At 41.0% G+C, this 27,344-nt stretch overlaps 1 protein-coding gene across 1 annotated transcript in view; it reads right to left on the bottom strand.

The window, feature by feature from the left end:
* LOC126100196 (endocuticle structural protein SgAbd-6-like) overlaps positions 1 to 27,344 on the bottom strand; it is a 72,370-nt gene that overhangs the window by 23,888 nt on the left and 21,138 nt on the right. Inside the window, exon 2 of the mRNA XM_049910758.1 lies at positions 7,967 to 8,088. Within this exon, the coding sequence (XP_049766715.1) occupies positions 7,967 to 8,088 (122 nt within the window). The remainder of the gene's footprint in view (positions 1 to 7,966; positions 8,089 to 27,344) is intronic.

Genomic DNA, 27,344 nt, shown 5'->3' with positions numbered 1-27,344 from the left:
TCGGCAACGTAGTGCAACTCCACCGACAGCTGTCTGGAGTAGGGTGGAGATAGCAATGTGAAAGTTGCGAGCTGTCGAAGACGATCTTCATATTCCTAATGCGATTAGGACATCGTATACTCTTGACGACGTTTAGCACCTGTGCGGTCAGTCACCCAATTTCAGAATTCATTTTGAGTAATCCTGCTAAATTCCCAAAATATTGTCTTTTTATATCGATGAGTAATATGGATAGTCGTCACGTTCATGTGCCGTCTACAACGAAAATTTAATGTTACTATCCTAGGAACTAACCTGCAATACGTTTTGTATTTCATAATCGGAACTATCTGCACTAACCGTCATCAGAGCAATGTCAGGGAACAGAATGCAGCAGTGCCTACTTGAGGACCTGCTTGAGTCGTGTTCTAAGGAAAGGGTAGTTGCTGGTTCACATTATATTACACTAGCGAGGAGTACCGACTTTTCCTTTTCTCTGCAAACATCCAGAACTAAATTCAGTAACTAAATGCTAAGAATATATTTGCATTGTGCCAACTCAAAGATCAATAGATATGGATATAGATATAGATCTTTATATTTAAAGCCATTCTCGTTCTGCGTTGGAATAAACATCATTCATTATTTGCTTGTTCTTGTTACGATTGTTATTGTCATTCTCTCACTCGCAAGAGTCTTATGCTGATGCTGTATGAATAAATTATGCCATTGGATACAAAGCGGTTTAGTTTTGATACCTAACCCACGAGGGGGGAAGGCACAGTGGTCTGCTTCAGGAATTCCAAGCAATAAAACACAAAAAACAACCCAGGAAGGGTTCGAACAGCTACTTTCACGCTGAGACATGCATTTGGAATCTGTTCATCGTTACGGGGTCAAACAAGAAGGTAACATTACTGAAACAATGATCGGGCTACTTAGTATATAATAGAGCATACAGATTTCAAGGAGGAAACGTATGAAGACGCAGACTTCCTCGTTATCAATATGTGCGGCATATCTTTCGTGTTAACGAAAGTAAATTCCCGCTTTACCTCTTCTTACGTGTCATATGAAATGAATGCCATGAGGAATAGAATATTTGTTGACTGCGTCTCTTCTTGCTTCCATCCTTACCAACATATTTCTTCATTCTCGTGGTAATCATGACATTCTATGTGCATGCTGCAAACGATTGCCAAGTGGACAAATTCGACATCGAGGTGCAAAGCGTTTGGTATCTTACATTATATTCAATTCGAATAAGCTTCCGGTGTATTTTTACTTCGTTTGTATTTTTAGATGATTATGAACGTTACGGAAATTTATCTCACATGCCTTATATTGAATGAGAAACATTGAATGATCCGTTTTGCTTTCCCTACGTTGAAATGATATAATGTCGGCGTCAACAGCCTTCTTCCACGCCGGAAGCTGAAACTTGTATCATTCTGGATTAATGATAATTGAATGTCTCATATGTATACATAGCCCACAAGGCGACGTCAGAAACCATCAGGGGAGAACGCCGCATAAAAACCAAACGTGCGCGCGCGTCTCCACTCTGAAGAACCGTATCGGAGAATCACGGCAAGCATTTCGCTGAAGAGCTGCCTCGTCAGAGAGCCGAGAAATGGCAGCGTCGTAGCAAGTATTTGTCAACACTCTGATAGTGCATTTACTTCCGGGTGTATGTCGGCGTTACCTCGCTAAATTCACTTGACATTCGTTTTCCACATCGAAGACTCGTACGATATAATCCACTGCAAGATGACACAATTAGAAAGTATATTTAATTTCTGGACTCCAAGAACGGCGTTCTTCACATAAGTAACACCTGTTTGTGTGTGCATTCGGGAGGACGACGGTGCAATCCCGCGCCCGGCTATCCTGATTTAGGTTTTCAATGATTTCCCTAAATCGCTTCAGGCAAAGCCGGGATGGTTCCTTAGGAAGGGCACGGCCGATTTCCTTCCCCATCCTTCCCTAATCCGAGCTTGTGCTCCGTCTCTAATGACATCGTTGTCGACTGGACGTTAAAACAGTAATCTCCACCTCCTCTGTTTGTGTGTTTAAGGTTGCGTTTTGAGGCTCAGGCAACATCGCAGTGACTATAGTCCGCCTCTGGCCGCCAGTGTGTCGTTAGCTCAGAGGTTCCCTTGTGCGTTGCAGTGCTTGTACTATAAGTTCGAATCACGGTAGAAGCCGCTGACTACAACCATTTATTTTCCACTTTAATTAATGGAGTTGCAAACTGCTAGTAAAAATTTCTTATGCGAAATCTGAAGAATGCCTTTAAACATCAATCTTAGTCCGATTTCGACTTAGTAAATTAAGTTAATATCATGGATTTCTGCTTTGCAAATTCCAAGGTGCTTCACTGTAAAATAGGTCCTGAAAAGATTCAAACCGACTGTCAACGATATAAATTTGAGCTTTGTTCGTCATATAGGTCTAACATGTCAGAAGGTTGTTTATGAAGTGCACATGTTCATTAATATAGTTCCCATCTTCTAAATTTTTGCAATAGCATTTAACTGTAGACGTTTTCTAACACCGGCGTTAGCAATTCCTTTCCGTTCTCTGAAACCTTCAAAACGACAAATTTTTCTGGTTTAAATCTGATGACCTTAACTATCACTTCCGATCAACAATAAATACTTCATGAACCCATACATGGAACTCCAAATGTGCAGTGTGCCTGCACTGCTACAGAGCATGCATTGCAAGGTATTCACACAGTTTATCGCATAGACTTACCATAAGAAATGAAACAAAAACTGTAATACACTTTACACCACAGACGCTCACTCTGGCTTGACGAAAACATCCAAACATTGACCAAAAGTTGCACAAATAATTAAGTTTGAAAGGAAAAGAAACGAAGTATGATGCATTTATAAATTCATCGAATTTAGTGAGGTGGTTTAATTTCGTCCCAGTCTATAAAATTAATTTCGGGCCATACTCAGCTCTTGCCGATTACCCGCCTACTAATCAGGGCGTCTGTCTCCGTTGCTTTTGAGCGTGAATGGAAATTGTAGAAATTTTCTGTGGAGAAACATTTAATAATAAAGCGTTTTAAATCATCAAAAGCGATGAGCGGTAGCAGGCGCTTTCGATAAAGAACAGTGGAGTGCAGCGCCGCTGCTGTCGCCAAGGCCGCTGCCAGTAGCCAGCAGATGGATCCCGGAGCTTTGCCGCATACGGCGTCCAGAGGAGGACAGTCTGCAGGAAATCTGCCGCAAAATCGTTACTAGATAAAATTTTGATATCGGTGTGTCACAAAGCGAAATAGATTGAATCTGCGCTACCATTACATTCACGTCTTCAGCATTCAGATAGAAGAGGCTATAAAAATATTTTATGCTAGCTGCTCTCGATCTACTGATATTATGAACAGAAACAACGCACGCTACCGCTAGACCACAGGCGTAATCAGCCTAGAGTCTCTCTATCTTGGGACAAGTTTTCCTCCAGGAAGTGCCGCAGTCTACAGTGTTGCCAGATTGTGCAGATAACCGGACTTAGAGAATTAGCGAGTTGGCCAGTTTTTTTGTCCCATGTCGCGATCGGCGCGGACTTAGCTTCTGAAGCGGCCGGCCGCCGGTCGAGTTTTATGTCAAAGAGTGTACATAGGAGTCTGTCCCGGGTGGGTTACTCCGCTCGCAACTAGTCCCTGTCTGGCGGACAGCACATACAGTATAAACACCCAGTCAGTCCTGCGCGCTGTTCCACCTCACATGCATTACACCTTTGACAGATATTGCTCTGCATGATTCATCCCGACACCGCTAATTCTGAAATATTCGGTTTTGATTTACAGTGTTTCACTAACGGTAAAAGATGGGATGTTTCCATTATCCCATCGGTACGATAATAATAATAATAATGCATTGGAAAAAGAGAACTCTACATGGCCAGCACTCGTATCATCTAACACAGCCACACATCGATCAAGACGCATCCAACACATGGCTAAGAAAAGGCGATATATACAGTGAGATGGAAGGATTCATGATTGCAATACAGGATCAAACAATAGACACCAGATATTACAGCAAGCATATTATTAAAGATACCAATACCACAACAGATAAATGCAGACTTTGCAAACAACAAATAGAAACAGTAGATCACATCACAAGCGGATGTACAATACTAGCAAATACAGAATACCCCAGAAGACATGACAATGTAGCAAAAATAATACATCAACAACTTGCCATACAATATAAACTAATAAAACAACACGTTCCCACTTACAAGTATGCACGAAAAAATGTACTGGTGAATGATGAATACAAATTATACTGGCACAGAACCATTATATCAGGTAAAAGAACACCACATAACCAACCTGACATCATACTCACCAATAAAAAGAAGAAATTAACACAACTGTTCGAAATATCCATACCCAATACAACAAATATACAGAAGAAAACAGGAGAAAAAATTGAAAAAATACATCCAACTGGCTGAGGAAGTCAAGGACATGTGGCTTCAGGATAAAGTTGACATTATACGAATTATACTACCAACTACAGGAGTCATACCACAGAATATCCACCAGTACATCAATGCAATACAGCTACATCCAAACATATATATACAACTACAGAAATCTGTAATTATTGATACATGTTCAATTACCCGAAAGTTCCTAAATGGAACGTAACATATACCGTACAGTTAAAAGGAAGCCACGCTTGATCAAAGTCCGCATCACTTTCCATTTTTAACCAGACATAACGTCTGAAAAAGGAAAAATAATACATTGAGATACATACTAAACAACATGCGGTTGCCAGACTCAATGATGAAAGACATAATTAGTGGGACCATGGTGGAAACACATACTACTAGTAACCGAGTTTCGACATGATTCACAAAGCTCGTACCCAGTCCTACTGGTAACGTAAGGCACTAACGAAATATAATGGACCTGAATGACGCAAGAATAATAGTTGGTACTAATGTATGGGACCATTGGAGGAGGGTACAAGGAAAACAGGTTTCGCATCTAGCAGATGATGTGGTGCGAATAAATTCACGCCCACGACGTGGAAAGGGCTTCTTTCACAGCTGACCACTCTTCCATTTCTACGATTGTAGTATGTAAGTGAAAATGTTTTCCAGAGGAGCCCCTGCAATCGCTGTTGACCATTAAGATGCCACATCAGATACCGTACGACCTGGACTACATTCACCAAATATGAAACATATACATTAACACAGGATCGAACCATCGACCTCCTGCATGATAACACAAAACTCTGTCCACTGCACCAACTGTACAGCAGGTTAAGATGTGCTGACAGAGATAGTTACCATACATTTGGTTACACTGTTGCCAGATTGGCACCCTTTAACGTCCTTTTTCTGCGGATGTACTCGCCGGACGAAACTTTGTGACATATATTTTTTTATCGCTGGTACGCCAGGAATCGCATTGCGAAGCCCGTGTGCGCGAATTTCGCTTCACTTTGTGTAGTTAGTTGTTTACATTACGTATTTTTATGTGACTGTGATTTTATGTTGTATAAATCTGAGAGGCAGAAGGAGGAATAGTGGTGTCTGCTAAAAGCGAATGTGCAAAAACACGGGAACACATTGCAAATAAAACGTATCTCTAGCCACTATGGAAAAGAGGAAAGAGAATTTTCAAAACTAAATGACTTATTGTTAAAAACGGACAAATAGCGCTGTCTTTTCCTCCCCTACCTTTCGCTTCAGGTACTGTTCTGGCTGTTCAGCTTACAGAATGGGACTTTCCTGTGCACTATCTGCTTAGGAAAGTACACGTCGGTTCAAGTTGTGAACTGATGGCAATACAGTCTCTCTCGACACGAGGTCTCAGTAGACTTCACTGGAAAATATAAATTAGTCCAAGTTCTGTTTATTGGGCTAATAATAGTGCATCTTGTCGCTGCCATGGTGGTCTATTGGGCAGATGTCTAGATTCTGGCCCTGGAGTTATTGGAACAATCTCAGATAGGGGTGGGGAATTTTTCTGTTCCAGCCCCTCCAGGAGGAACCTAGGTACACTCAACCTACTAATAAATGACACTTTCTCGGTTCTGGTGCCTAGTCACCCGTTAGGGCGTTGACGTTAGTATACCTGATCTTAGTATACATGGTCTCATGCTCACATTCAGTCCAGCTGTCGCATCAGAATGCCCCAAAAATGTGGATATTGCACGATTCAACCAAGCAGCCAAATGGAGATACCAACAGTGCGGACCCTTTTAAACTCTGTCGGGTGCTGATAAAACTATCTCACAAGAAGATGTCACATCGCATCATTCAGTATATGACACTGCTGATGCCCATTATATACCCTACCGGGAATTGTTGTTGTTGTTGTTGTGGTCTTCAGTCCAGAAACTGATTTGACGCAGCTCTCCGTGCTACTCTATCCTGTGCAAGCTTCTTCATCTCCCAGTACCTACTACAACCTACATCCTTCTGAATCTGCTTAGTGTATTCATCTCTTGGTCTCTCTCTACGATTTTTACCCTCCACTATGCCCTCCAATACTAAATTGGTGATCCCTTGATGCCTCAGAATATGTCCTACCAACCGATCCCTTCTTCTAGTCAAGTTGTGCCACAAATTTCTCTTCTCCCCAATTCTATTCAATACCTCCTCATTAGTTATGTGATCTACCCATCTAATTTTCAGCATTCTTCTGTAGCACCACATTTCGAAAGTTTCTATGCTCTTCTTGTCCAAACTATTTATCGTGTATGTTTCACTTTCATACATGGCTACACTCCATACAAATACTTTCAGAAACGACTTGCTGACACTTAAATCTAAACTCGATGTTAACAAATTTCTGTTCTTCAGAAATGCTTTCCTTGCCATTGCAAGTCTACATTCTATATCCTCTCTACTCCGTCCATCATCAGTTATTTTGCTCCCCAAATATCAAAATTCCTTTACAACAGTAAACACAACAGTAAACACACGCAACACTAACCCACTTCGGTGGCCGAAACCTGTCATAGAGAACTGTGGTCTAATCATTTACACATCAGCTGACGAAGTTACACTGATGTCCGACCATGTCTTCTGTATGTTTTAGTTCATTTGTTAGGCAATGTGTTTCAGAAAGATTATCTACCCAGGCTCCGCACAGAAATAGGATACGACAGGGAAGTCGTAATAATTTTACATAGTATCTTCGACCATGTTCTGTACAGCGTTCGTACACAGATGTTCAAAACGATCATGTTTGACACTTTTCCTGGGTGCATTATGTGTTCCCACATTCATTTTGGTGGTACACATGTTATGGTATGGGGGCGTCCCAAGCTCCAGATCTTTGGATCGGTCCACCCACCAGTCGTTTATTTGATCGCTGTACTCGTTCCCCACGCGCGTCTTCACACCTAACTTCATTTTTATGGATGAACATACGAGACCACATCGAACTGTACGGATGGAGAAGCTCTCGGAACGAGAGGGAACTTAGCGAATATACTGGTCAGTCCATTTCTCCGACTCATTCCCCCGACTTAAATCCCGTCCATGACGGATGCGTTGAAAGACGTATTACAGCACATTCACCTACGCCGGCAACCGTACAACACTAGTAATGGGACGCCATCATAGAAATTGCTTACCAACCTCGTGGCCACCACGGGAGATCGTTGCAGAGCACCCACTGCCAACCGTAGCGATCATACACCTTATTAATAACCATATCCCGCCTATTGCAATCTTCAGGAATCCGTCTTATATCCCGGCGACTTTGCTGCAATTATTCTGAATAAAACTGTGATTACCGTTTGCCACATTGCGTATTTGTTTCACTTACTTTCTACACTGTACTGTACTGTACTGTGGTCGTTTTTTCTATGTATGGTCAAGATTAATCGAGCTACTGGACTACTTCACATGAGACATCATGCGAAAGTTATCTTCGCTCTTAAGTTTGGCGGGCTATCAGTAAATCTTATTATAAACGTAGGAATACCTCCAGCGCCATGGGTCGATGCCGTTAAAGTTGTTGAACTGCTCTACAACGGTAGCTTGTTTCGATCCGTCCTGCTGTGGTGCCGATAATACCGTGTGGAGCGTAATAGCTACCAGGAACAGCTGAAACAAAAGAAACAAATTGAAACTACAACTTACTACACTCATGCTCATAAATTAAGGATAATTCTAAAATGTGGTGCCACACAGCGTGGCACTACACAAAACTGACGCTTATAGCATAGGCACATAGGAAACACACACGACACAGATCTGCAAGTCCACAGTATTGGTGATAAGTTGAGAAAACCGTCCCGATACACATATGCTACAAACTGCCATGTTTCCTGTGCATATACCCCGACTTCAATATGGGATATGATCATCATGCACACGTACACAGGCCGGACAACGGGTTGGCATACTCTGGATCAGGTGGTCGAGCAGCTGCTGGGGTACAGCCTCCCATTCTCGACCAGTGCCTGTCGGAGCTCCTGAAGTGTCCTAAGGGTTTGAAGACGTGCAGCGATACGCCGACCGAGAGCATCCCAGACGTGCTCGATGGGGTTTAGGTTTGGAGAACAGGCAGGCCACTCCATTCGCATGATATCTTTTGTTTCAAGGTACTCCTTCACGATTGCAGCTCGGTGTAGCCGTGCGTTATTATCCATCAGGAGGAAGGTGAGACCCACTGCACCCCTGAAAAGGCGGACATACTGGTGCAAAATGACGTCCCGATACACCTGACCTGTTACAGTTCCTCTGTCAAGGACATGCAGGGGTGTACGTGCATCAATCATAATTCCAACCGACACCATCAAACCATGGCCTACATACAGGTCCCTTTCAAGGACATTAAGGGGTTGGTATCTGGTTCCTGGTGCACTCCAGATGCAAACCCGGCGAGAATCGCTGTTCACACTATACGTGGACTCGTCCATGAACATAACCTGGAACCATTATTTCAATGACCATGTATTGTGTTCTTGACACCAGGCTTTACGGGCTCTCCTGTGACCAGGGGTCAGTGGAATGCACCTTGCAGGTCTCCGGGCGAATAAACCATGTCCGATTAGTCGTCTGTAGATTGTGTGTCTGGAGACAACTATTCCAGTGGCTGCGGTAAGGTCCCGAGCAAGGCTATCTGCAGTAATCCGTGGCCGTCTGCGGGCACTGATGGTGAGATATCGGCCTTCTTATGGTGCTGTACACTGTAGACGTCCCGTACTGTAGCGCCTGGACTCGTTTTCGGTCTGCTGGAATCGTTGCCATAATCCTGAGATCATACTTTGTGGCACACAGAGACCCAGTGCTACGACCTGCTGTGCTTGACCAGCCTCTAGTCGCCCTAATATTCTACCCCTCATGACGTCATCAATATGTGTTCTTTGAGTCATTTTCCACACACAGTCACCATTAGCACATGTGAAAACGTCCGCACACTTATTCGCTGCGCCGTACTCTGACATGCACCAACACACCTTTGCGTATGTGAACAGATGCCAGCGCCACCGTGCGACGACCGCAGGTCAAATGCACCGTACAGTCATACCCTGAGGTGATTTAAACCCGCAAACCGCCCACCAGAACGTTTTTTCATCACGTATCAGCATTATCCTCAATTTATGAGCATTTTGAAGTACGTACAAGGTAAACTAAAGTCGATTGCAAAATATTTCTTAATTTTACTTTTGTAGACATTTGAAAACGTCGTCACGGCTTTAATTATAGTGTGTTAATTATTTGCCTGTTCTGATCATATGCCTGTGATGATCTTTGATGACTAGTTGGCACCAAAGAGGAAACTGTTCTGGCCCAACTAGTATGTAACTATGGTGATATGTTTACTTGGATGTATCTCCCACGTTCATTAGCTACAGTGCTGCAAATGTTGTAGATGTGGTCTTGACTTCAGTCAAATTAAAAGTTACAATAGCTATGTAGTGGTTTTGTACAGGATTAATATTTTTAGTGGACCAGTTTGAGACTGATAGTGCCATTATCATGATGGTATTATAATGGAAAACCTGTACGCTAAATTAATATTGTAAAAGATACATAACATTTTGTTTATTTAAATACAATGTGTTTGTGGAGTACGTATGGAGGCGTAGACGATGAGCACTATCTTGTACTGGAATAGTGCAAGTAATAGTTGAATTAGTAACTATAACATCTATCGGCCATCCCGCAATATCTTCGGATCTTTACAAAGTAAAAGCGGTATATTTTTTCCTTTGGTTCCGAAAACTATTTGCTACTTCGACAACGTTAGCTTTGTAAAAAATCGAAAGAAATGCATGAATTAAAATATATTTCATTATTGATGTTGTTGTATGGGAATGTAGACCGCTAGAATTTATATATAACCAAACTGCAGATGTTCATTCTCATCAAGGAAGTGCACGAACGATCTCAGTCACGAAAGGTGTTCGTCAAGGCTGTGCTTCAGACGTCAAGGAAGCGTTGCTAAAGTGTTGTGGAGGGTCCATAGCAAATGATGAGGTTATTTTTAACATCACATACGAGGACGATATCGTTATTACTGTAAACAAGCTACTTGCCCTCCAAGGCATGATAGACAGTCTACTTCAGCGCAGCAACGACTTCTGCCTATCTGTTACCACTGGGCCTAAATTAAGTTATTCTTCAAAAGAGGAAACCAATGAAATTCAAAGTAAAAGCCAGTATACGCTGACGAAAATATCGAACCACCAAGAAGCAGTTGTGCGGCATAAAAGCAAGTTGGGAGATGTGTTTCTACATCTGAACTATGATGTCTACTCAATTTTCACACTAGGTGTAAGTGTGGCGTTAGTAGCGCCCTATGAGGATGCAAATAAGGTTTGCTTTAAACACTTCTTCCAACGGTCGTTGGCGGTCGTTGCTTTTGAGACTAGACGTGGTAATTTTATGTTAGACAAGATTGCCTTTAAGGAGACCAAAACGCCATTATCAACCAAGCCACCGCTATTTGTGACTTCAGTTGTGTCAAACGAGAGGCCATTGGAGTGCAGGGTGGAGGTCTGTTGCTTTTTATGATGAAAGATGTTTCTGCCTTCTTCCTCAGTGCCAGTGATGGTCTTGTATTGGTTAGAATGAAGCCAGATGAAGGCCAGCAACCTATCTGTCTGTGTGCTAGACACACTGGCTCTACACCTGGAGCTATGGCCCGGGGTAGATAGTGTCGGAAGTTCCATGCGGCTTTTCGCGGATGATGCTGTAGTATACAGAGAAGTTGCAGCATTAGAAAATTGTAGCGAAATGCAGGAAGATCTGCAGCGGATAGGCACTTGGTGCAGGGAGTGGCAACTGACCCTTAATATAGACAAATGTAATGTATTGCGAATACATAGAAAGAAGGATCCTTTATTGTATGATTATATGATAGCGGAACAAACACTGGTAGCAGTTACTTCTGTAAAATATCTGGGAGTATGCGTGCGGAACGATTTGAAGTGGAATGATCATATAAAATTAATTGTTGGTAAGGCGGGTACCAGGTTGAGATTCATTGGGAGAGTCCTTAGAAAATGTAGTCCATCAACAAAGGAGGTGGCTTACAAAACACTCGTTCGACCTATACTTGAGTATTGCTCATCAGTGTGGGATCCGTACCAGATCGGGTTGACGGAGGAGATAGAGAAGATCCAAAGAAGAGCGGCGCGTTTCGTCACAGGGTTATTTGGTAACCGTGATAGCGTTACGGAGATGTTTAACAAACTCAAGTGGCAGACTCTGCAAGAGAGGCGCTCTGCATCGCGGTGTAGCTTGCTCGCCAGGTTTCGAGAGGGTGCGTTTCTGGATGAGGTATCGAATATATTGCTTCCCCCTACTTATACCTCCCGAGGAGGTCACGAATGTAAAATTAGAGAGATTAGAGCGCGCACAGAGGCTTTCAGACAGTCGTTCTTCCCGCGAACCATACGCGACTAGAACAGGAAAGGGAGATAATGACAGTGGCACGTAAAGTGCCCTCCGCCACACACCGTTGGGTGGCTTGCGGAGTATAAATGTAGATATTGATGTAGATGTAGATGTACGACTTCATATTGCGGCAGGAGCACCATAAATGCAAATTTGTACGTGATAAATGTAATAGAGCTACGAGAAGCAGAATGTTCCTTCTGCCATAATACAGAGAGACTTGGCAGGGATGTAGCCACGCCATACGAATGCTGACAGCAGTTGTCACGAGAATGTACAGTTGCAGGAAGACCGGACTCCAGACGGCATTGTCCCACTACAAAGAGGGACGACAATGGCATTGCGCTCTGGCGCATCGTACAGCATCTGCAGCATCAACTTGAGCAGCAGTTGCCACCATGACGACACTATAAACGGTTACAAGTCGGTTAATTCAAGGACAGCTTTGAGCCAGATGTCATGTAGCGTGCGTTCCACTGTCACCAGGCTTGTGACTTGAGTCGTGTCAAACGAGAGCCCATTGGAGGGGAAGGCGGAGTTCTGTTGTTTTTCTGATGAAAGCTGGCTATCCCACGCACTATCAACGCAAATTTGTACGTGAATCTGGCGATTCGACGAGCTGTGCTGCCAATCATTTAGAGCATTCCAGCTTTCCAACAGGATAACGCTCACCCACATGTTGTTGTTGTTGTGGTCTTCAGTCCTGAGACTGGTTTGATGCAGCTCTCCATGCTACTCTATCCTGTGCAAGCTTCTTCATCTCCCAGTATCTACTGCAACCTACATCCTTTTGAATCTGCATAGTGTATTCATCTCTTGGTCTCCCTCTACGATTTTTACCCTCCACACTGCCCTCGAATGCTAAATTTGTGATCCCTTGATGCCTCAAAACATGTCCTACCAACCGATCCCTTCTTCTAGTCAAGTTGTGCCACAAACTCCTCTTCTCCCCAATTCTATTCAATACCTCCTCATTAGTTACGTGATCTACCCACCTTATCTTCAGCATTCTTCTGTAGCACCACATTTCGAAAGCTTCTATTCTCTTCTTGTCCAAACTAGTTATCGTCCATGTTTCACTTCCATACATGGCTACACTCCATACAAATACTTTCAGAAATGACTTCCTGACACTTAAATCTATTCTCGATGTTAACAAATTCCTCTTCTTGAGAAACGCTTTCCTTGCCATTGCCAGTCTACATTTTATATCCTCTCTACTTCGACCATCATCGGTTATTTTACTCCCTAAATAACAAAACTCCTTTACTACTTTAAGTGTCTCATTTCCTAATCTAATTCCCTCCGCATCACCCGACTTAATTTGACTACATTCCATTATCCTCGTTTTGCTTTTGTTGATGTTCATCTTATATCCTCCTTTCTAGACACTGTCCATTCCGTTCAACTGCTCTTCCAAGTCCTTTGCTGTCTCTGACAGAATTACAATGTCATCGGCGAACCTCAAAGTTTTTACTTCTTCTCCATGAATTTTAATACCTACTCCGAATTTTTCTTTTGTTTCCTTTACTGCTTGCTCATTATACAGATTGAATAACATCGGGGAGAGGCTACAACCCTGTCTTACTCCTTTCCCAACCACTGCTTCCCTTTCATGCCCCTCGACTCTTACAACTGCCATCTGGTTTCTGCACAAACTGTAAATAGCCTTTCGCTCCCTGTATTTTACCCCTGCCACCTTCAGAATTTGAAAGAGAGTATTCCAGTTAACATTGTCAAAAGCTTTCTCTAAGTCTACAAATGCTAGAAACGTACGTTTGCCTTTTCTTAATCTTTCTTCTAAGATAAGTCGTAAGGTCAGTATTGCCTCACGTGTTCCAACATTTCTACGGAATCCAAACTGATCTTCCCCAAGGTCGGCTTCTACCAGTTTTTCCATTCGTCTGTAAAGAATTCGCGTTAGTATTTTGCAACTGTGACTTATTAAACTGATAGTTCGGTAATTTTCACATCTGTCAACACCTGCTTTCTTTGGGATTGGAATTATTATATTCTTCTTGAAGTCTGAGGGTATTTCTCCTGTCTCATACATCGTGCTCACCAGATGGTAGAGTTTTGTCATGACTGGCTCTCCCGAGGCCATCAGTAGTTCAAATGGAATGTTGTCTACTCCCGGGGCCTTGTTTCGACTCAGGTCTTTCAGTGCTCTGTCAAACTCTTCACGCAGTATCTTATCTCCCATTTCGTCTTCATCTACATCCTCTTCCATTTCCATAATATTGTCCTCAAGTACATCGCCCTTGTATAAACCCTCTATATACTCCTTCCACCTTTCCGCCCTCCCTTCTTTGCTTAGAACTGGGTTGCCATCTGAGCTCTTGATATTCATACAAGTGGTTCTCTTCTCTCCAAAGGTCTCTTTAATTTTCCTGTAGGCAGCATCTATCTTACCCCTAGTGAGACAAGCCTCTACATCCTTACATTTGTCCTCTAGCCATCCCTGCTTAGCCATTTTGCACTTCCTGTCGATATCATTTTTGAGACGTTTGTATTCCTTTTTGCCTGCTTCATTTACTGCACATACCGCTGTTATAACCCAACTTGCTCTACGAAGAGTTTACACGTTTCCATGGCCCGCTCGATCAACAGCTCAGTCTTCAATCAAGCACGTGTGGGACATCATCGGACGACAAATCCAGTATCATCCACAAGCAGCATTAACCATCCCTATATTGACCGATCAAGTGTAACAGGCACCTCAGAAACTGACATCTGGAAACTGTACAACACACTGCAAGAACGTTTGCATGACTGCATTCAACTTTCTGGGAGATAGAGCGGTTTTAACGTACCAGCATTTCACATTTTCAACCTCTTATCTCACTCTTACATTAATCTGTCGTCTTGCAGTATTAATCACTTATATATCCTTTGTAGGCAAATGTATTCCCGAAATTCCATTACTTAACATTAAATATATTTTGTGCACCGATTTTTTTCCATCATTTTAGTTAAAACAAGGTCCTCCATGAAATACAGTTGCAGTATTTTCTACCGGTTAAGCAAAACGAAGATGAATGTCATGGCACTGAATAGCACGGGCAGAGATATAGTCAGGAGCAGAAAGTGGACTGTTATGTTTAAAGTAGGTCAGGTCAACAATAAATTACGACGACGCCCGCCACGTGAGGCTACACATTCAGCAGAAAGGAGACTGTGTCAGAAAACCAAAGGAAGCGAGAGAAGCATATTCATTAGCTCGTACGACATATTCCAAGGAGCTCTGTCTCTTACATAAGAGCACGTAGTGAGGAAGTGAAAATGCTGTTAACAGCTCCTTAAGAGAATATAGCAGAATGAGGACGCATGCAGTATTTACGAATTGAGCCTCGTGTCATAGCCGCCCCCTTGCTCAATTTAAATATTCCAGCGTTCCAGCTATCGTCATGAGTTGTTCGTTGGGGTCAACGAAACTTACAGTAACAGCACTCAATTTCATGATTATGATACTGTATTGAATCTATGAACTTGATGATGGCCTTTACCTAATGAACTTCTTGCAACTCGCCACCTACCATCTACTAATGGGGAAAATATCTCCCGACAACACAACATCAGAGAGCGCTTCCCGTAGTGAACGTCAGTGCAGAAGACAGCGGCAGGGCTTCCTGGGGTCCACATTTCTATCCAACACTCAGCCTTATCCAGATGTCAGAGGAGATGAAGCGACCACACAACTACCGGCAACAGGTACATTGCGGATGGGTCATCAAGGGTCATCGTAGATTTCGGAATGGGACTGTGGACACACCAGCAGCCAGTAGGAGACCTCTTCACGCTCTGCAATGACCGCGCCTGCTAGCTGGCAACCCGCCGTGGCCCTGAGGTCGCTGGGCAAGCAATATTTGAGCTGAATGGACACACATCAGCTAGAATCCAACAAGGAGCTGAATGAGTAGCAGCCGGGGCTGTAAGCTGCGATATCAATACAAGAATTTACATCCAAGCTATTCTGAAATACGAGTGGGCCAGACATGTAGCAGCCACTTCGCCTTTTGATTTTGAATGAACAAGGAGAAGCTGTTACTGGAAGAGACCAAACTATGAAATACGTCAGGACCTTCATCGGAAACTCTACAGCCAGTCAGTGACACATAAAAGCTTGGATGATGAACTCGAAGATCTGTTTTGAATTCAGCATCGCTACCACTGGCACAAATCAATTGAAAATAAAAAAAACATCTCTGAATCAACTCAAGAACTGTAAAGCGCCAGGAGAAGACCTGGTCACAAGCACAATACTTGAAACTGGACGACAGAGACTTAAGGAAACAATCATAATTCTTTTAAATAAATGCCTCGAGGAAAAGAAGATTCCAGAGTCAAGGAAAAATGCTGGAGTCGTTCTCCTCTTGAAACATTTTGACAACGTGGACATCGTGATCGGCAGGGCTATCACTCTTTTATCCACCCACAATTCAAATGAAGAACAGCAGCCAGTAGAAGTAACTTCGAAGTAGACAACATCGGTCCAGACCGATGTCAGTTAGATTACTTTCATAGTCTGCTGGTACAATACCTTCGCACTTAGGAATCATTACAACCGCTCTCTCTCGACGAAAGATGCGTACCTAAAGACTATAAAGTTGTACAGATTTTTGAACTTGTACTGTGTTCGAAAACTATGAATTACCTTGAGGAATACGATCTATCTACAAACTTTCAGCACAGATGTAGATGTTCTTTATTCACGCCAAGTATTTAATGCTATCGATAGATCACAAACTGGTTTCATACTTCTAGTTCTCCAGAAATCTTTGGCACCGTTACCTGCAAGCGACTTCTAAACAAACCGCGTGCCTATGGAGTATCGACTCAAATGTATGACGAAAAGTCACCGAGTATAACAAATGCGATATCTAGCGGTGGAAGAGAAAGTGGTTGGCCCTCTGCTGTGTCTAATATACATAAACGATATAGAAGTCAATTCGAGCTGCCCTCTTTGGTTGTTTTACTGTCTTGTAAAATCATCAGAAGAACAAATCAAATTGTAAAATGATTTAGACAAGATATCTACGTTGTGCGAAAATTGTAATTGAATTTAACTAATGGAAGGTGTGGCACTGTTCACTGAAAGGAACACTTTAAATTTCAGTTACACGATAAATCACACGAAATTATGCTAAGGGGATATAATTATCAGTAACTTAGACTGGAACGATCAGATAGATAGTGACAATATAGTGGGGAAAGCAAACCAAAGACTGTGACTTATTGGCAAAATAGTTAGGAAATGAAACTAGCTACTTACAACACTCAACTGATATCCTATCACGCAACTGTTCGAGTGCAGTAGTCCAAAACTAAAGTGACTTTTAAGTTAGAGTGTAGCAGACATTTCTTTAAAACAGTCACTTATTCACCTTCTTAAATCACTGTCCTTGAAAGCTAACAATCAAACCACGCCCAAAACTATGTGCACAGTAAGTATAATTTGGAACTTACAGTCCACAGTCCTATGCTATAGTCTCAATTTGCGGAATGCAATACTGAAGATTAACACAGATCCTGAGATTAATTGCAAGTGCACAGTGAATCATTAAAACATGCACTGAATTACAAACTCATGTGACAAATGCAAAATGTAGACACAGCTCTGTCCGCCCATTGTTGTAGTTTGTGCTAATTCGTCTCCAGTACATGTTCAAGTACGGATCTTGCTCATTTCCAAACCTTCTACAGACTTTCGGAAATTGCTCACAAAATGTTTCTTTTATTTGTTTGGAATAATTAAAAATGTATTTATCTATTTTGATTGCTGGAGTTTTACAAGTTACAATTAAAGGTTTACAGTCATGATTAAGTGAATAGTGGAATCTTATGGCTGTGGAGTTTTGAAAACAACAGTATTACAACGCTGTCTATTTTGCCAAAATGTGGTACTCTATTCCAGTAAGAATGTTTTAGTTAAGAATGATAATTACTCTAGTACCAAGAGAGTGTCAGGCCTGTTAAAATATTTCCTCTACTTCACTGACATATACACATATCTACATCTACATTTATACTCCGCAAGCCACCCAACGGTGTGTGGCGGAGGGCACTTTACTTGCCACTGTCATTACCTCCCTTTCCGGTTCCAGTCGGTTTGCGGGAAGAACGACTGCCGGAAAGCCTCCGTGCGCGCTCGAATCTCTCTGATTTTACATTCGTGATCTCCTCGGGAGGTATAAGTAGGGGGAAGCAATATATTCGATATCTCATCCAGAAACGCACCGTCTCGAAACCTGGACAGCAAGCTACACCGCGATGCAGAGCGCCTCTCTTGCAGAGTCTTCCACTGGAGTTTGCTAAACATCTCCGTAACGCTATCACGCTTACCAAATAACCCTGTGACGAAACGCGCCGCTCTTCTTTGGATCTTCTCTATCTCCTCCGTCAACCGACCTGGTACGGATCCCACACTGATGAGCAATATTCAAGTATAGGTTGAACGAGTGTTTTGAAAGCCACCTCCTTTGTTGATGTACTACATTTTCTCAACCTGGTACCCGCCTTACCAACAATTAATTTTATATCATCATTCCACTTCAAATCGCATACTCCTAGATATTTTACGGAACTATTGTGAGAAGCAATGGACCCATAACATTCCCCTGTGGCACGCCAGAGGTTACTTTAACGTCTGTAGACGTCTCTCCATTGAGAACAACATGCTGTGTTCTGTTTGCTAAAAACTCTTCAATTCAGCCACACTGCTGGTCTGATATTCCGTAGGCTCTTACTTTATCAGGCGACAGTGCGGAACTGTATCGAACGCCTTCCGGAAGTCAAGGAAAATAGCATCTACCGGGGAGCCCGTATCTAATATTTTCTGGGTCTCATGAACAAATAAAGCGAGTTGGATCTCACACGATCGCTATCTCCGGAATCCATGTTGATTTCTACAGAGTAGAATCTGGGTTTCCAGAATCCACATGATACGTGAGCAAAAAACACGTTCTACAATTCTACAACAGATCGATGTCAGAGATATAGGTCTATAGTTTTGCGCATCTGCTCGACGACCCTTCTTGAAAACTGGGACTACCTGTGCTCTTTTCCAATCATTTGGAACCTTCGGTTCCTCTAGAGACTTGCGGTACACGCCTGTTAGAGGGGGGGGGGGGGGGGGGCAAGTTCTTTGCGTACTTGGTGTAGAACCGAATTGGCATCCCGTCAGGTCCAGTGGACTTTCCTCTGCTGAGTGATTCCAGTTGCTTTTCTATTCCTTGGACACTTATTTCGATGTCAGCAATTATTTCGTTTGTGCGAGGATTTAGAGAAGGAACTGCAGTGCGGCCTTCCTCTGTGAAACAGGTTTGGAAAAAGGTGTTTAGTATTTCAGCTTTACGCGTGTCATCCTCTGTTTCAATGCCATCATCATCCTGGAGTGTCTGGATATGCTGTTTCGAGCCACTTACTGATTTAACGTAATACCAGAACTTCCTAGGATTTTCTGTCTAGTCGGTACATAGAATTTCACTTTCGAATTCACTGAACGCTTCACGCATTGCCCTCCTTACGCTAACTTTGACATCGTTTAGCTTCTGTTTGTCTGAGAGGTTTTGGCTGCGTTTAAACTTGCAGTGAAGCCCTCTTTGCTTTCGAAGTAGTTTCCTAACTTTTTTTGTTGAAACACGGTGGGTTTTTCCCGTCCCTCACAGTTTTACTGAGCACGTACCTGTCTAAAACGCCTTTTACGATTGCCTTGAGCTTTCTCCATAAACACTGAACATTGTCAGTGTCGGAACAGAAATTTTAGTTTTGATCTGTTAGGTAGTCTGAAATCTTCCTTCTACTACTCTTGCTAAACAGATAATCCTTCCTCCCTTTTTTTATATTCCTATTTACTTCCATATTCAGGGATGCTGCAACGGCCTTATGATCACTGATTCCCTGTTCTGCGCTTACAGAGTCGAAAAGTTCGCGTCTGTTTGTTATCAGTAGGTCCAAGTTGTTATCTCCATGAGTCGGTTCTCTGTGTAATTGCTCGATGTAATTTTCGGATAGTGCCCTCAGTATAATGTCATCCGATGCTCTGTCCCTACCACCCGTCCTAAACATCTGAGTGTCCCAGTCTATATCTGGTAAATTGAAATCTCCACCTAAGACTATAACATGCTGAGAAAATTTATGTGAAATGAATTCCAGATATTCTCTCAGTTGTTCTGCCACTAATGCTGCTGAGTCGGGAAGTCGGTAAAAGGAGCCATTTATTAACGTAGCTTAGTTGTTGAGTGTAACCTCCACCAATAATAATTCACAGGAACTATCCACTTCTACTTCACTACAGGATAAACTACTACTAACAGTGACAAACACGCCACCACCGGTTGCATGCAATCTATCCTTTCTAAACATCGTCTGTGCCTTTGTAAAAATTTCGGCAGAATTTATCTCTGGCTTCAGCCAGTTTTCCGTACCTATAACGATTTCAGCTTCTGGGCTTTCTATCAGCGCTTGAAGTTCCGGTACTTTACCAATGCAGCTTCGACAGTTTACAATTACAATACCGATTGCTGCTTGGTCCCCGCATGTCCTGACTTTGCCCCGCACCCTTTGAGGCTGTTGGCCTTTCTGTACTTGCCCGAGGCCATCTAACCTAAAAAACCGCCCAGTCCACGCCACACAGCCCCTGCTACCCGTGTAACCGCCTGCTGCGCGTAGTGGACTCCTGACCTATCCAGCGGAATCCGAACCCCCCACCCCCACCCTATGGCGTAAGTCGAGGAATCGGCAGCCCACACGGTCGCAGAACCGTCTCAGCCTCTGATTCAGACCCTCCACTCGGCTCTGTACCAAAGGCCCGCAGTCAGTCCTGTCGACGATGCTGCAAATGGTGAGCTCTGCTTTCATCCCACTAGCGAGACTGGCAGTCTTCACCAAATCAGATAGCTCCCTGCCACTGTTGGATAAGCAGCTGCCAGCAGCAAGTCGTATACCCTTAGCTGACTTATTTGTTACATAGTTTAATTCTTAATTTCTTTGCGTGTTTTTGGGTACTTGCATTGTTTAATTCAAACATTTGTCGAGTATTATAGTATTTGAGAGTTGCAGCATCGCGTTTTAGTACCTGAATAGTGTAAAATAGCGTAGTCTCCATCCGCCGCCAAGCAGTGTGTCAGCAGTGCGCAAGTAGCAGCATTACTGCATTTACTAGGATATCTTGTATTTTAATAACTGTTTAAATTTTGTGTGGAATTGTTTGTGCTCTCAGTAGATTAGTTCAGACGTTCTTTGCACAACAGTTTTGGAATGGATAGGGAATGCAACTGCTGTGTTCGGATGCGGGCTGAGTTGGCATCCCTATGCTGCCAGCTTCAGGCAGTGTTGGTTTCGGTCACACAGCTTGTGGCTATTGCCAATGGGCATCACTGTGGGGGTCCGGATGGGAGTTTGTCGGGGACAGCCAGCTCGTCCCACACATCCCCCGATCATACTACGACTGTGGCTTCCCGGCATACTGCCCACACTGAGGCTGACCCCTCACCCGTGGTAGAGTGGGAGGTAGTCTCGAGGTGTGACAGGCCGGACATGGCTGCTTGTCCTGTTCCAGAGGTTGCCCCTCAGTCTGTAAGATCCGGGCAGTCGCAGATGGTGGGCTTACTGGTAGTTGGGAGGTCCAACATCAGGCCGTAATTACAAACACACACACCCATGCCCGAGAGAGGACTCGAACCTCCGCCAGGACCAGCCACACAGTCCATGACTGCAGCGCCTTAGACCGCTAGGCTAATCCCATGTGGTTGTGTATGTGTGTTTGTTTGTGTGAGTGTGTGTGTGGGTGTTTGTGTTTGTGTGTGCGTGTATTTCTGACCTGCTTCTTCTGGAAGCTTGCATCTGGACACATGTTTACATAGGAACAGAGAAAATGAAGTTTTATATTACTAGTATTTTCTAATTAACACAGTTTCTAGTTTGTGTAATGACACCAAATGAATGTGATGGACAACAAAATCAAGTTCATTTCTCAGATTTTTGGTTCTGCTTGTTTCGTCACAAAAATAACTTTTGAAAATAATTGAACAATATTTTGTTGGGGGATTGGAGAAAAACATAACAGCTCTAAAGAATTCACCTGCTTAACATTAGATAAGACAGATATTTGCGAAATAGCTGACTGTATAACCTAATGTTTAAACAAAAACCCACAAAATTTTGCTAAATAATTCAGCCATACAGATTCAAAAATAATTTGGTTACCTAAATCAACCATAAACCACTAATACAAGAAATTAAAAGATGTTCAAATCCTACGCATTACAAGCAGCTTCAAAGTTATATACCATATAGAAAAATATATTTCAATGTCAAAAGTTTGTTCCTGTCATGCAGAAGCTACATAGTACAGAGGAAAACGAAGAAAATAAGAAACAACTAGAAAATGTAACACATTTTGTGTTTTACCCAAGGAAGAAATTCCTCAGCTTCCTGTCCTTTTGCTGATTGTTTTTACACCTGTTACTCTTGTCACTGTTATGCTTAGATGAAGTTGGGTTCACACGTTTCACATGTGCAAATGGTTGCCTCCCAGTTTCCAGTTTCGTGAGTGTTCTTGGTGGTGGTTATCCCCCATCATTGTATAGAGAAAGCAAAATCCAAGTATACAACTTTGATGCACCAATAATAATCATAAGTATACCCATAAGAGAATGTTTCTTTTTTGAAAAACATATTCATTTTGTACCACAATGTTACAATAGTTTACTTACAAAAATAATACCGTATAAAGAGAATGAATCTGTTCCATACATTCCAGCACTTGTCTTACTGTTCTGAAATTATGTTTCAAATGATGAAGCACATGTTTTCCACATTACAAGTTGAACATAACCATAACCAAAATAAAATTACATAATTGGTAGCAAAATTAAGTTCATAGGATTGACACTGTGTCAAACACGATACTAACTACCTCAAATTTAACACCACCTTCCTGAAACTTAAATCTTCATGGTATTGATAAAATGTTATTAAATTACTTACTCTTGTCAAAATATTCACATAACTCCTGAAATATTGTCATCAGTTAATGAGCAAAATATAAGTGAGTCATTATCCAGAAAAGAAATATAAATTTTTAAAAACATGTAAATCCTAATATGCATCAGTATACAACCAGTACTTCAGCAAAATATTATTCTTTCTCTCAAGATTCCATTTTCAGTGTCATAACCTGCACATATAAATAGTACCAAAAGTTACCTAGATCAAATAGGTTTTCATTATAAGAAGACTATACCTGCCAGTTTAGAAGTATAATTACATTGCTCACTAATGCCTGTTAGTTGCATTGTCACTTCCAATCCTGACATTGATATCTAGAGGAATGCATTCCCAATTATTACCATACTGTAAAGAGAGTCTCTTTAACCATTAATACCATAACACATTTCACATTAATTTTCACCATCACTTCGTTATTTTGTTGATGCATCATTATATCTTCATTATTACCTCACTATTCAATTCTCTAATATTAAACACCTGATTTGCTTCTCAAACGCCAAAATTTAATCTACAGAACCACACTCCACACTAACAAATCCTGATATTATATCCAGACTTTACTCTCATGAAAGAAAAAATGTCAATTTCAAAGATAATTACTTCAGTACATTGCATCATGTAAGTTTAATTTCTGAAACCTGTAGCGTAATACAGATATAAATCTTCCTTCTCCAGTCCACAAGCATTACTGTTGGCAACTGCATATTGAGTTTATTCCACTATACCAAGCCAGAAGGGCTGTATCATGACTTTTTCACACAATTGGACAAACCTCTCCATAAATAACTTCCTTAATCACCAAAATATGTATGTTATCACAAATAGTATGAAGCCACATATTTCAGATATATTCCTTTTCTTTCCTTCTACTACTGCCCAAATTCCTAATACATAGGATTGTTATTTTGGTTACAATTTTCAGATACTTTCACATTTTTCACATATTTTGACATAACTCTCTTTTCTATTCATCTTACCTTCTGGCTGACAAAATTTTATGAATGATGAAACAAAATTATCCTCACCTTTAAATCAAAATAAATACAACACCTCACCAATTTTACCAAGTACTGGTACCATAGATGAATTGTATGCTGTCCTCCCTTCTGTTCTCCTACTGCTCCATTATGTATACTCACTAGTCAAATATAAACTAACAGTACAAACTACTCAAATATCTACTATACTATAAAGCACACAAAAGTGAAGGCAATTACTAACTAACTTTCTGCTTACACACAAAATAACAGAAGAAATTGAGTGATTCAGGAAGGATGAAACAAACAGCTGCAATAAGCATTATCGACACATAGTAAATTCAGTACAGAACACTGAATCCCATACTCATTTATTACTATTAATTATTAATTTTCTACACAGTCTTCTACCTAATTTTACATTTTGGGCTTCAGAACAACATCTGTCTTGCAGAACATCCACCAAACCACTGCAAAACAGAAGTAAATATGAAAATTGAACCCCCAGCTCTACCATCTAATTTTATATAATTAGTTGAAAACCAAAGTTCACATTTCACATCATTTGCCAGAACAGTGCAAAAAACAAAGTTTCCATTCACTCTGTTCTCATTTCACACAAATCCACTGACTATTTTGCATCCAGTAAATAGAAGAGTAATAACAGTTACTAATGTACCGAAAAAAATTTTTGTCCATTTACAATGAAAATCTTTTCTGAAATCTGTCTTCTTCATGGTCATACTACACTCATCATACTGTTTACCTCAGCATCAACTTGCAATATTTGGAAAATAGCAGCTACTTCTTTGCTTCAACAACCTTTCTGTTTTCAACAGCAGGACACTTCAATACAACACTATCTACATTGACTTTAACTAATTGCATATTACATACTTTGCTATTGATTTCTGTAGATTTACATTTTCTATCATTATGATAATTAACTTCATCAATACACTCATTCAGTAACTGTACACACTCCTGTTCCATGAAGAAGATAGTAATTACACAAACATTTTTCTGATTAATCCCCAGATCAAGAATATTAACATCATTTACTTTCATTGTTTCTGCACTCATCTCCTGATTACTATCATATCAGTATTTATGTCAACATCTACCTGTATCATCTTTGATCATTAATTTACTCTAGAGCTTCATGTTCTACTGGAGGATTTTTGGCGCTATACAAAATAATTCGTTCATTTACTGATAACAACTTTGTCTGATCACTTTCTTGTTTCATTCCTAATTCGACACCAATCTTTGTCTTCAACACTATCAAATAAAACTTCCACTTTTTGGCTATCTAATATCGGTACTCCTGTTGGTTAAATCTCCCACATATCAGTGGTAACTGAAATATTCTTTTACTCTCAGTAGAAATAAATTATTTTTGTCTGCACCTTCGTCTTTTTCTGCAACAGTTTCATTCACTACCTACATGCACGGCATTCCAACCACACACTCTTCAGATTCTTCTATCTGGAGCCAATTTACATTTATTTCACTAACTGTTGATTCACACTCCTCTTCATCCTGTCATTCATGCACACTGTCATCCATTTTGACCAAAATATCATTTATTAACTGCATAAACCCTGCTGAAATATCATCAAAAGTATCACTTTCTATATGAACAGCTTTTTGCTCAAATCCCAATACAGTACATCAACAGCTCTGTTCTGCGTATTTGTTCATTATCGTTGTCACAAAAATTTGATTTCATTAGTTGCACAATACTTCATAATTGTTAACCATCAAAGTTTCAGCTTCTTCCACTCGAATTCATGTACACTGTCATCTATTTTGTGTTTTCCATCATTAACTACTTTCTGACATTCTAACCCAAAATCAGCCAAGAAACCAACATTCACATCAACAATTTCTGTTTAACAAAACCATTCATACCGGTATCACATATATTTCCAGTTTCTCACACGCCCATACATTATTGGTCAATTTTGTTTACTTCTAGTACAGTCATTTCGAACTCACTCACATTACTGGTAACTGACAATGCTTTACATACAGTCTCCTAAGCAAACTCATCAACCTGGCTGACCATTTCATTTAGTACTGATCAACATTCTGTTTCTATTGCAACATTTACATCAGCCTCAATATACTGCTCCTCGTATGCATCCTTACTAACTACGAATGGCTTATCTTCTCGTTTGGCACCAGTATTCAGCTCCAAATAATTAACTTTCCAAACAGGTTCGTATATTGTCTGCACACATTCTATTTCAGTATCCTTAGTTGTATTAATATTTACATCCAAATTCTCTGTAAAAAAAACCACCTTATCATCAACAATATTGATCTGTTTTACATCTTATACCAATTGTGATCACAAAGGAAAATATTCCATCTGCTTTACTTCATTTATCTGTCTGTATTTTTTCTTGGCATTCTGACATTTTATTCCGCAGACATCTGTTTACTGATCAACTGAAACACTTCCTAGATCTGTCGTTACACCTACTTTGTTTTGTATTAAAGAATTTATGCTGCTGGAGACACTTTTACTCAGCAAATTACATGATCTATGTTTTCACTTACATTATTACTACTGTTTACATTGATATTCTCAGAAACGAGGTTCTTTCTACTTGTTGCTCTTTCTTGTTTCCTGACTAGTAATCTCTATACTAACCCTGGTTCCTACCAGTATCTGATCTACTCATTCAGTGTACTGTGTAATCATTTCACAGTTGAGTTCTAAGGCCACAGACACAGGTTTTACACGCTCTGCTCTTTCCAGATAATTAAAAAATTCATTTATTTGTTTTCTGGGGGCAACTAAAAGCAAATTCTTAAATTTCCAGAGGCAGTTTCCTCTCTAGTCCCGCAGCTGCAAACTTACTACATAGTTAATTTTTGAATACTTTAATTTGTTACACCAGTACCGACAAAATTCTTTAATGGTATGTCTCCTGTAATCATACCTGTACTTTTTTGTAGTTTATTTGTCCCGTGCTCTGCGCTTTAGTAGACAAGCACTCCTTGAAAAATAATTCTTCCCAGAAACTGCTAACCCCTCACGAAGTAAATATTTTTTTTTTTTATCGTTTCAGTTTTCTGGCATATACTTGAATTTTTCAGATATAAAAACATCAACAGTATGGATTTCATCACACTCTACCAAATCACTAAACATCTTACAGTGAAACAAGATCATACAAGACTCGGCCCACACATTGCTATTTACTCTCTGAATACTATTCAGTTTATCTTGCACTGAAACTAATTTAGATTCTACATTGTTATATACTTTCCACATATTCTTTTGGGAAAAATAATGATCTGTCCTGGGATGTTTAAAATGATTTCCAATACCATTCCTATTACCATTACAAACTTTTTCTAGATATACTTATAATCTTCTACCAGAACTAGAAGCAGCCTTGATTCTCTTGGACTTCCTCTCTACTTGGACATTCAATACTACTGTTT

The sequence above is a fragment of the Schistocerca cancellata genome, chromosome 9, assembly GCF_023864275.1.
Source record: "Schistocerca cancellata isolate TAMUIC-IGC-003103 chromosome 9, iqSchCanc2.1, whole genome shotgun sequence".
Classification (NCBI taxonomy): Eukaryota; Metazoa; Arthropoda; class Insecta; order Orthoptera; family Acrididae; genus Schistocerca; species Schistocerca cancellata.
This window is presented reverse-complemented; position numbering and strand designations above follow the sequence as displayed.